Consider the following 12,490-nt stretch of genomic DNA (forward strand, 5'->3'; position numbering starts at 1 on the left):
GACTAGTAAGCTGGAACTCTAGGCTGATATTTTGGGGATGTGTTCAAATCCCACTGTGATAGAAGTCTGAATTCAGCAAAAAAAAAAGGGATTTTAAAAAAGGGAGCCAAATGGCAACCAGATCCCACTTGAGATAACCAGCAGTGTTGAAGAGGGTAATGCAGCTAATGTGATCTACATGGACTTTATCTAGGCTTTTGAAAGGTCCTTCATTACAACTGGTAAAGACAGAGCCCATGGGATCCAAGGCAAAGTGGCACATTGGATCCAAAATTAGTTGAGAGGCATGAAGCAGAGGGTGATGGTACAGGGATGTTTGTGTAACTGGAAGTCCGTTTCCAGTGGGGCTCCACAGGTTTGATGGTGCAGAGATTTACCAGGATGCTAAGGTTGAAGAGTTAGATTTGAGGAAAAAGATTGGATAGGCTGGAGTTGTTTTCCTCAGAGGTGTGAATATTATTAGGGACATAGATAGGGTGAATAGGTTAGCAAGGTCAATAACAAGAGTGCTAGGATCTAAGGTAAGAGGTAGGAGGCAGCAAAGAGGGGATCTGAAGAAAAATGTTTCCACCCAGAAGGTGGTGGGAATGTGCAACTCACCACCATTGCCAAATGAAATTAGGGATGGGCAACAAATACTGACCTTACCAACAATACCTACATCCCAAGAATTAAATTTAAAAGTATTCTAGCCTTCCAGATTTACGAAGGATCTGTTCCTTCCTTGCAATACTATGTACACTTGATGGGCAGAATGTCACTGTGAGAGATCCTTAAGACAGCATCTTGGTCCAGGCCATCAGTCTAGCTGACTAAAAAGACAAAGTCTGGACTCAGAATCATAAATGTCCTACATTGTGGAAAAAGGCCATTCGGCCCACTGAATCTGCTTTGAACCTCCGAAGAGCATCTCTCTAGACCAACGCCATTCTTGTAACCCCACACTTATCATGGCTAATCCACCTAGCCTGCAGATCTTTATGCTATGAGAGGAAACTGGAGCACCTGTCAGAATCCACACAGATACTTGTGGAAATTGCAAACTCCACACACTCAGACAGATAGATAGTCAACCAAGACTAGAATCAAACCCTAGTCCCTAGTGCTGTGAGACAAAAGTGCTAACCACTGAGCCACTATGCCACCCCTACAAGTGACTGGTAAAATTGTCAATTAACAGTCATCTCAAAAAAATAAAAAACAGTCCAACAAACCGCCTGGCCTTCAAAGCCAGTTTTAGTCTTGGAGGTCATGAGACTCAACTTTCTTGACAGAACAACGGCTTGTGTCAGCAACCAATAACATCCAGCCCCCAAAAAAATCTCAGGTACTAAAGACAAGGCCACTCTTATTTACTAAATTAGGTGGTCTCTGCCACAACACATTTGGTCACAGGAATTAGTATGGATATATACACTTTACGACAGGTCTCTCACACTTACCTGGTATGCAGACTTTCAATTTCAATGACCTGTTCTCGTTCCACTTTGCTCAGACTTTCTTTCTGTTTCTTAAGTTCCTCCAGTAACATCTGCTCAGATCTGGTCTCCTGCTCCTTAAGCTGTTCCTCCAATGCGTTTGCCCTGTTCAGATGTACAAGGGAAGAATAAGCTATCTTAATACTAACAACTGAATTTTCTCCATTTTACCAATCTTACACCAACATAAGCATCTATTTTCAGTATCAGTCAGCAAGTGATGTACAGTAAAGTAATGGATGTGCCACAGCTGTAGGCAAGAGGAAAGTCTCTGGATATTTCACTGCTTACCTGACAAAGTATAAAGAAGAATTGGCAGAATAAAATTACCAGGAAAATACACTGAAGATCAATAGATCATTCAGCATGTTTGCTGGCCAGGGGCTCTTGACTGCAAACTTTTGCCATGCTTGTGTGTAAGATAGTGACTGCATCTGAAAAGCATTGTTGTAGATTTAGAAAAATAAAAATCAACCTGTTCAGGCACCTCTAAAGCAGGTGGGACATGAATTCAGGCCTTCTGGCTCAGACGCATGGACACTACCACTGTTTACAATAATGCTCCTGTGGCTCAAAGCAACTTCAGTACCAGGACGTGAAAAGGTTTTATTAAATAGAACTGCTCTACTTTAATGCATAAATCCAAATGAATAAATAGTCCTTGAAAGCAGTAAACCAGAAATCAAAGAGTACTTCAGCTAATGTAGTACTAGATCCCTGCTTTTGGACTAATTATGACTGGATCTTTTAAAATTACAAACTGGTTTCAAGGAGTTCAATCAAGCATTTATGATATGCTAGCACTTGGCGGAAATCTCACTGGTCCTCTAAAACATACAAATCAATAGTCAACATGAAGTCTGTTTTGTTAGAAAGTCAATAGCCAAGGCCAGATGTCAGAAAGCTGGCCATTTAGCCTCTCAAGCCTGTTCCAACATTCAAAGTTATGGCTGAACTGTGGTTTAACTCTTAGACACCTGCCTTTGGCGCATGTCCATTTGCTTAACAAAAATTTATCTATCGCAGACTTAAAATTAGCAACTGATCCAGCATCCACATCCATTTGTGGAAGTTTCAAACATTCACCACCCCTTGTGCACAGAACTGCTTCCCAGCATCTTTCCTGAATGGTCTGGCCCCAATTCTTAGGCTATTCCCCCTAGTTCTAGAATCCCCAAAACATTCTAAATAGTTTATCTTCAACTACCCTGTCTTTTCTTGTGACTATCTTGAACACTTTGATCAGAGCACCCCTCAACCTTCTAAATTCTAGAGAAAACAGGCCTAATTTGAATAATCTCCTCATAACTTAATCCCTGAAATCTAGGTCATTCTTGTAAACATACACTGTACATCCCTCATACATCCTTCATAAGGCGTGGTGTCCAAATCTGCTCACGGTACTTCAAGAGGGGTCTAATCTGAGTTTTGGTTAACAGCAGCATAACTTTTGCATCCTTGTCCTCTCACCCTTTAAATATAGAGGCTAGCATTCCATTGGCTTTCTTGATTAAAAGGTCACAAACGCGTGTGGAAAATAAGGAGCTATGCACCTGAATCCCCAAGTCTTTTTGAAGAAGGTCAGAATTCACACGACACCAGGTCATAGTCCAACAGGTTTATTTGAAATCAGAAGCTTTCAAACCGCTGCCCCTTCATCACATAACGAAGGGACAGCACTGCAAAAGTTTGTGATTTCAAACAAACTTGTTGGACTATAACTTGGTGTCATGTGAATTCTGACCTTGTTCACCCCAGTCCAACACCGGCACCTCCACAATCTCCCAGGTAATCACACAGAGCACAGTTCAGGTAAGTACAGATACCTCCTACACTTGGGTATCTGATACCGCCAGAGAGTAGAAACAGGGTGGGATTCCATAGGTCCTACCTGTGTACCAGCTGCAGGTTCTCCTGTCTTAGGCGGTTGTGCATTTCTCCACTGGTCGTATTGTCTTGCTCCAGCTCAGTGACTCGCTTCTCCAGGAAAATAACCTGTAACCACAGAGAGGACAGGTGAACAAGGTGGGACCGAGAAAGAGCGGTGAGGAGTAGAGGAATAATGGGGTGGTGATGGGGTGGATTTGTTTTAAGAAGGAAAATAATTGCAGGTCTATGGGGTGGGGAGTGGTTTGTGGTGGTGAAGAAAGGCAAGGGATTTTCAGTAGTTGAATTTATGTTTTAGCTGGAAAGCGTAGGCATGATGGGCCCGGTAGCTCATTACAGTAACCATTCTGTGTTACGGAGTGAAACTCAAAGCCCAAACTCTTCATTCGGATCAGATTTAGAAATGCAAAGGGACAAGTTGAACCTCTGCCAGCCAGCTGTTTCCAGCCACATGAGCTTTGAGAGAATTCATGCAAATACTAAACCTGAACTTTGAGCAGTGCTGCACTTGCCTGCACCAAAACAACTATCCCTGTAACAGCAATGCAGACTATTTATTCAAAAACTGATTGTTTTAGTATTTAAAGTAACACTCAGGGCCTCTGAAGGTAAAGGTTTAAAAGGAATGTTGGTTCAATTTCAAACTTACCTGATCAGTGAGATCCAACGGGACTAAGCCCAGGGTTTTCGTGGATAGATTCTCCATTCTGTCAATGCTGTCTGCACTGTTCTGCTGGAGGTGCCTGTAATTAGACAAAATGTTTAGTATAAAAGAGACAAAGCCCATTTCCACAGCTGACCACACAGTGCAAACCCTTTGTATTAAGAGATGCTGAGGAGTGACAAGCAGTGCCAGGCACTTCAGAGCAAAGCAGCTAAACTCTAATTCATCCTCAATCCAAATACAATTTTCAGTTTGATGCAGGAAATATCTCAACATATCAGCAAGAGGCACTTTAAAGAAAATTATTATTTATTGCTGGTGATTCTAAAGTACAGTAATGGATCCCTAATTAGCCATTGGTTTTCAGCCTCCCACTCCAATCATAACCTAAAACTATCCTCTCCCAATACTATAGATGCCAGAACCCAGACAATTCTTCTTGTATTAATTAGGAGAAAACAGGCTGCCTGGTAGAGCGTTTGGGTTATTTTTACAAAAATAATCAGGGCATTACAGAACTCCTATTTACATCCACTGGTCACCACCCCCCAACCAAAAATCCAAGGAACTACAGAATACACCAGTTGTCCCTATGCATCTAACACTTCCGTATCTGGCACATTTATATGCCCAGACTGAATGACAGTCCCAGTGCCTTGAAAAAACTGGGGAGTGGTGGTTGGGGGGCAGGGGTGTGGGGATTAAAAACCAAACAAACAAACAGTTACAAAGCACTTAGTATGTCACAGTGACAGAAAGTATTGTAAACCAGACTGCAGCTTCTGAAAGAGCACAAATCTGAGGCAGTTATACCAGAAATACTAATTATCTGCCTCTTTCAAATGCTGACTGAAATACAAATTCTCCGTATGGTGCCAGTTAAGTTTGTAGGATTTGTGAAACAACAGCTAAATCTTCCATGCTTTGTCACAGGATGCCAGAGAGCAATAACAGCCCCATAAAATCCATGTCACACCACCTTCCCAAAGTTTACTTGGGTTACCATTCCCCAGAGTACTTCTACCCTTCACTATCTGACAGTCACACCTCTCCAAAAGCCATCATAAGATGCAAATAAACAGTTACGTTACGTCTCTACTCACCGAGCCACCTTCTTGCTGCTGAGTCTCATGATGGGGCTGAAAGCAGAATAACAGGATGCAGGGTCATGAAAATGAGACTGGAGCAGAGGAAGCAAGAAACTAAGATTTGGAAATTTGGTCAGTACAGTTTCTCTGCAGCACTCTTAGTCAAATCATCTTGCAGGAACAATTAATTCCTTAAGTGGTGGCCAAAAGATTATTTACACCTCCGTATAAGATGACTTGATTTAATTGTTTCCCATGTAAAAGTGCTTGTACATCATGGAGAGAGAGCGAGAGGGGGAGTGAAGGGGGAGAGAGGAAAGAGAGAAAGATGGAGCAGGGGAAGAGGGACAAAGGTGGGCTGACGGAGAGAGGGAGAGTGGGAAGATGGGAGGGGGAGGAGAGTTGGGTGGAGTGGGGGTATGCAAGCTAAACCTTCCTTACTGCCATATCCCACTGCTCAGTTCCTCTTTAAATTTGTATGGAAATCCATTTTGGAACTTCTTATGAACGGGATCCAGTTTTGGTTAGTTTTGTTCTTTTGAGCCCTTTGCTTTCACGTTCACAAGTTTGCAAAAAAAAACACAACTTGTCTTGGTGGTTGGGGCTGAAGGAACGGTTCAGCCTTGTCTAGAGATTCCAGACAGGATTACTCCATTTCTGTAGTTTCAATTTCCATTTGCACAAAATGTAGAGGAGGGAGTTGGGAAATGAAAACAAATCAAACATCTACACACTTTAGAGGAAATGTTGATAGCACTGCTCATTTCCCACTGCACTTCTGAAAAGGACAACACCAACAATGGAAGTAGCTCAAAATTCAAGAATTCAATATCCTCATAAGAACACTCCACAATCATTCCTACCAGGGAAAGCTGGTCATTTTTCCAAAAGCATCTTTTGTACTGACATTACAGAAAAAGATCAAATGTATTTCCTCAAGGTTCATCATTATTTTCCACTCTGTTTACTAAATAAATCAAGTTTTATCATCTGCAGATTTTGATATGGTCTTTTACAAAACCTAGGTCGTTAATACAGATCAAGAAAAGTAGTGGATTCAGTACTGATCTTGGGAAGCCAATTGGCCTGTTGTTGCTGGATTTATCCTTGCACCACTTCCTGAACAAGGATTCATAATATTTACAAGTTATCTTGTTCTCCGACACCGTCTAATTCTCCTTAAATATGTGGGTGTATATAGTCCATGCCTCTACAATTTGCATCCTTGCTTCACTCATCCTGAGATGCATTCCATCTAGTCCTGATGATGGAATTTAAGTTAGTCACCCTATTTAAAGCCTCCCATCAAATGCTGGCCTATCCAGTGCAACAACTTCCTCCTCAAACAAGAGGACTTGGGTAACTTTTCCTTTGACAACATACTCATTGATTACTTCAGCCATTCCCTCTACACTACATTTTGATTTTTTTTGGCAGCTGATCGGGAGGAGTGAAATCAATGTGCTTTCATTAATTAACCTGATCAAAAAACATAGTTCAGACACTCAATTCCTTTGCTGGTCTTTACACTACAATATTCTGATATTGAAAAGGATAGTACAAGGGCCATTATCATTACTGAGTCTTTAATTTCCCCCAGCTGTGTAGTAATGTTTTAATTGCTTATAACCCTCTACTTTGCCATGACATTCTCCTTCTCCACCAACATAATATGCTCCTCAACCAATATTGCTGCCCATTACTCCTTTCTTTTCCATTTTCGCTGACAATGTTCCAGAATATTTAGCTAGTTCTGCCTCTTGAACCAGGTTTTCATTATCATCACTTCATTCTCTAACGTGGCTATTTTCATCAGTAGCTCACGAATTTTAGTTCATCGTGTCTTGTGTTAACACCCATGCAATGTCAGCCTGTATACTTCTGCTCTTGATCTGATCCTAATACCTTATTTCTTGCTGTAGTGCATCTGTCTTCTCACAATCTTTTGTCCATTTTATTGATTTTTTCTAATCCTACATCCTTGTTCCCAATCCCTATCGAATTAGTTTGAAATCTTCCCCAACACTGGCAAATTGCTCCCAGCCCCACTGATTTGCAACTCTAGTTGTTATAGGTTCAACTACTCAAAACCTGTCCCGCATCTCCAATGCTTAAGGAATCTAAAGCCCTTTATAAATATACATTCTCTCCAGTCTATCCTATTCTCCTTGATGCATAAAACAAGATAGGTGGAGATTATTCCTTTGAATTCTGTATTTCAGTCTTTTGGCTAGATCCCAAAAATCTGGTTGAAGGACTTCAGCTCTCTCCCTTATCTATATCAATGTTTGTTGTTCACATTTCTGCCTTGAGTCACTAGCTGCTGAAATCCTCACTGGATTGTTCTACTTCAAATGAATCAATGATTGTCAGGTTTCCCACATTTTACCTTCAACTGAAGAGCATCCAAAACCTTGCTGCCCACGTCTTAACTTGCACTATGTCCTGTTCAACTATCACTCCTGTATTCACCAAATCAACATAGGCTCTCAACTAGGCCAGCTTGTTCAACAGCACTGTTTTGTAGATCAAGATCAAAGGCATTTTATGACATTTGTTTTCTATTAGCGCAGTTAAAAATTTAAGATTAAGAGGCCATGGATACCAGTGACATCCAGTTTTTGGCACGTGTACAGGTCATAAACTGTGAGCTTTCTGGGGTGCGTCACATTTTGTTCAACTGGGACTTACTTTATCAGCAACTAACCACAAGAATACATTTTATGCCCAATCAAATCCCAACACTAGTCAGTCTTGGGACCATGGACATCAGCAATAAATGTTTGGAACATGAATTTCTTGATAGGTGATGGCATTTAGTGCAAAGTTCATCAGGATAATTTGAAATAATGTAGCAGATGCAGCAAACATCTTTGGTCATCTGTACTGACCTTGGGCATGTAACTTTGGACTTTAAATAGCCTGCATTTAACTATCAAAAAACTCATTGTTGCCATTTAAGTACTAAAAGGAACTGTTCTAACTAGAGTCAGAAACAGAGTCGTACAGCACAGAAACAGACACTTTGGTCCAACTCATCCATGCCGACCAAGATTCCCAAACTAACTTAATATTCTGTCATAACAAAGACCCAGAACAGAAACTTCAGGATTGGACCTGGCAAAATATGCAACAGATTTCAACTGATGACAAGCTCTTAGGAAGTGCCACTACTAAAGTTTATATGCTGAGTTTACATGTTCCATTTAAAACACAATCCTGTACAGAATGAAACCGTGTCAGAAAGGCAATAGGAAAGGGTAACCCAAAAACAAGGAAAAAGTCCAGTGGTAAATGAGGCAGAATCATGCAGTTACCTATTCATTTCAAGAGTGTTGATACGGGTGGACAGATCTTCCAGGCGATTGATTTGCTTATGACACTGGGTGCAGTAAAACTCCAGCATCTCTTCCCCAATTACACTTTGTAAAGTTGAAGTGAAATGATCACTAGAAAATCAGAAGCGTCAATTGGAAAATTAGAGAAATTAATTGAACATGTCTGCACATTTCCAAAAGTGACTGGAATAGATTTACCAGCTAAAGATTTTCAGAAAAAACCCCCCAGCAAATTGCAGTACTGAGGTTAGTGGTTAAACAAGCCAACTTTGTCTACTTCCTAGCACACCCCACTTGCCAAAAAAAACTTTGCTACTTAAATGCTTCCCTTATCCGAACAATCAAAAATACACCAGATTCTTGTGCAGAATCGGTCTGTGACTGAAATGTATCCAGAAATCAGCATTCTTTTGAAGTGACCTCCAGATTCAGCAATGCAGTTCACCAGTCAGCTCTTTAAACTGAATGATTAAGTTGACTGTGAGGAATCAACACCAAATTCAAGTTTCTCCATGATTTGACCTTTTGCTCAGCATAGAGATCCAGCATGATTCATGAAATGCTAACCTTACCTGGGAGAGAGAAGTGATGAACGATTGAAGTGACTATTGATATTATTGCCTCCATCCTGACACAGACTACTGGTAGCAAAGTCAAAGTCAATCTCATTGTTCTCTCCATAATCTTCAAAGTGCTCTTCAGTGTTAAGAGGGGAAATGTTGGAGCTCATTGAGAAATGATGTTGGTGGGTCCTAGTTACAGGAAATACACCAGGAAGAGAGAGATTAAGCAGCAAGGAAACGGAAAACATTTCAAACAAAAAAAAACAAAAAAAGCATTCAGAAGGAACCTCTACCCAAATAATAGCTACAGTGTAGAATACAGGAAGTGGGTGAAGCAATTGTGTAGATAAATTTAAGGGAACTTAGACAAAGTGCAAGGGAGAAAGGATAATATCAGATTTAGATAAGATGGGAGGTGGCTTGACTGGAGCATATAGAATTAGGAATGTTTTCACCACAGTTATATTGAGAATTGAGGCAGCCACATCTGGAATATCACACAGTTTTTTGACACCTTATTTAAGGAGGGATGTAAATTTGAAGCAGTTCAGAGTAAGTTCACTTGACTAATTCCTGGAACAAGGCCTCCACCCCTCTCTCTTCTATATAAAAATGAGAAATCTTATTGAGACAGGTGATGCTTGAAGGGACTGGACAGGGTAGATGCAGAAAGGATATTTCCTCTTGTGGGAGAGACTTGAACTATAGGAAAGTTAAAAAGCAGAGGGTTCCCATATTATGGACTATGATCAGGAGAATTTTTTTTTTGAGAGTCACGAATTTTTGAAATCCTCTTCCCTGGAGAATGATGGGGGCAGAGATAATTTAATATTTTTTAAAAAGGCAGAGGTTGATTGACTTACTGGTTGGCCAAAAATCTATGGTCATCAGGAATAGGCAGGTACATGGAGTTGAAGCCACAATCAGATCGTCCATGATCTGTTGAATGGTAGAGCAGAGTAGAGGGGCTTAATGCTCTATTTCTGCTCCAAGTTCGAATGTTTGCATAACAGGTATGGGCTGAGAATAGTGAAGATATGGATGGATATGGACAGGTAAAACAAGTGAGCAAAAACTTGGCAGATAGAACAATGTAGGCAAGTGAGGTTTTACAGTTAGACATGTCTAGATGTGGATTGAGGGTGTAAAGTGCCAATGACCGTGGATGTATACCGGTGTGCAGCCCACTCATACCCAGACTGAACAGCTGCAGATTTCATTAAACTTGTATTTACTTCACACATAACGAACAGTTCTTCAGGGCATGCTAGAATTAAAAACATAGCTGCCAGAGGTAACAACAGTGAACCAAGCATTGATTAACAGAAGCAGAGAAGAGGCCCAGTTCACGTAGAGGTTCCACTTACTTTATTTCCCCATTAAAAACGACACTATTTTCTGGCTCTTCAAGTGTATCTGTGAATTCTGAGTTCAGCGTGGCGTCAATAGCGCTGTCTGTCTCCAACTCATCATGTGCACCATGGTGAACAAGTGTGCCAGTGTCCTCATCTGTGAATGTCTCACACTCACTGTAGGTGCTCTCAGAGCCCATGTAAGCACTATCCGTCACCTCGTTAGTCTGAAAATGGAAGTGTGGCAAGTTAGACTTAACAGAATAATCAGTGTACTAAATAATCTTGGCCAAAACACGTGCACCACACCAGCAATATAACAAAAGGTTTTTAAGATACTGTAGTGATTCAGAAGAACAAACTTTTTTAAAATCAACCTGATTTAGATGTAGTTTAAAACTAGGCAGTGGGAATCACAAATGGTGACCTTATGCGAGTTCAGCTTCTGAAACAACAGCAAGCAGAGGAAACAAGATGTGTTAGTACTCAACAAAAGACAACACCTGGTTTCCAAATCAACGAATCTTGAAATACAGACTATCTAATGGTAGTCATATTACCAATGTATTTGACGAGACTACCAACACAATATTAAATCTGGTGTCACAAATAGCTTATTAAAATCAACTGCAATTGCATGGAATAAGTTACCAATAAGAATGTCAAGACCCAACAGTTTAGCAACAGCCTTGACATTTTGCCCAGTCTAAAATCAGGTGCTGTGCCTACAGGATTAGAACATTTTAAAAATGTCTCTTAGAAGCAAAACACTATACTAAACAAGTTGAATATTTTATGTCTACAAGGAATTTAGCTGGATGGAACATGCCAAAAATCACTCTCCAGATGCCATCTTACAACTGCCACTTGTCACCCATCTGTGGGTCATTACTGCCTTGAATGACAGCCAAGATTCAGGATTCTTCAGTGTAAACTGTAGCTATGGCAACAGAGCAACTCTCCACCCCACCAATCAATATCTCCCTCCTAACCAGGTACAGTACCAAAGTATGTAGATTAGGTGCATCACAATCACAGCATTACACTCAACTAGGGTATGGCCACCATGAAGTTAAAAAGAGGAGGTCTCCATTTGTGATATTCTGCACTGTGGAATGTGGGGCTTTAATTTCAATAAAACATTTATTAGCAGGTCAATACTTGCTCAGCATCACCTTACCAATAAGTTCTTGTTTTGTGTCTTGTACTGAATTATTTCCAAAACATTATTTTTGACCAGCTCTTTGTACTTTCCTGGCTGCAGCCATGTAGAAGCAAATCAACAGTTGATTAGGAATCATCCAGAATGAGGTGGTCTCCACGATGAATGAAACCATCTCCTAGTTAAAAGCAGAGTTTTAAGTCCCACCAACCTCCCCCCCCAATCAAGTTGAAATACTGCAAATCATTGTTAAAAAGGTGAGTGGGGCATGTTAATTGCATGCGCACAAGGTAGCAATTTTCTCCTCACCTCTCGTAACAGCACAAAGCCTCCCTGGGCTTTGGTATCTTGGTCAAATAGCCAGTTACCACAGAAGTTTGGACATTGCAGCTAAGACTGAACTTGTCCTCAACCATAACAGAACACAGGCTATTTTAAACAACTGGAGCAGGAACCTAGCGGAATTCTCTCTCCTCCACAGTTGTGGAGATCAACGCATTCCACAGCGTTGGATCCACAGTGGAGAGTTACAGCAATATTTTAGCATTGAAACTGGAGCTATTACATGGCTGCAAGAGACAGGTGAAGCTTAATGGCCAGGTATAAAATGCTAATTTAGCCATTAAGCAGTATGAAATTTCACACTGAAACCTGATGGCTTTTGCAGCAAGGAGCTCATGTACAGTCAGTCCAAAAACAGTAAGCAAACCAAAGGGTATCTGAATACCAGCACTGGAACAGGAAGATAATCCTGTGAACTGCCCACAGCATACCCCACAAATAGCAAGGCCAGCATTTTTAATCTCGTTTACAGTTAGCTCTCCTCCACATAATTTCTGAAATACCAAAAGAACTGTAAATACAATTCTATGATTTGAATTCATTACAGATTAAATTTAAATCTTTAGCAGTTGAGCAACACTTGTCCAATACACTATCAAACAGATGATTTTTATCA

The 12,490-nt window shown here is 40.7% G+C and overlaps 1 protein-coding gene across 3 annotated transcripts in view; it reads right to left on the reverse strand.

Moving 5' to 3' along the window:
• rab11fip3 (RAB11 family interacting protein 3 (class II)) overlaps positions 1–12,490 on the reverse strand; it is a 101,274-nt gene that overhangs the window by 4,376 nt on the left and 84,408 nt on the right. For all 3 annotated transcript variants that reach the window (XR_007264378.1, XM_048609471.1, XM_048609470.1), the window contains exons 4-10: positions 10,386–10,597; positions 9,028–9,207; positions 8,435–8,566; positions 5,133–5,168; positions 4,015–4,108; positions 3,370–3,473; positions 1,443–1,583 (exon numbers count right to left, since the gene is read on the reverse strand). Coding sequence is in view for 2 of the 3 variants with exons in the window: in XM_048609471.1 (XP_048465428.1) it covers positions 1,443–1,583; positions 3,370–3,473; positions 4,015–4,108; positions 5,133–5,168; positions 8,435–8,566; positions 9,028–9,207; positions 10,386–10,597 (899 nt within the window). In the remaining variant the exon portion in view is untranslated. The remainder of the gene's footprint in view (positions 1–1,442; positions 1,584–3,369; positions 3,474–4,014; positions 4,109–5,132; positions 5,169–8,434; positions 8,567–9,027; positions 9,208–10,385; positions 10,598–12,490) is intronic.

This window comes from Rhincodon typus, chromosome 21 (genome assembly GCF_021869965.1).
Source record: "Rhincodon typus isolate 14 chromosome 21, sRhiTyp1.1, whole genome shotgun sequence".
In the NCBI taxonomy this organism is placed as follows: domain Eukaryota; kingdom Metazoa; phylum Chordata; class Chondrichthyes; order Orectolobiformes; family Rhincodontidae; genus Rhincodon; species Rhincodon typus.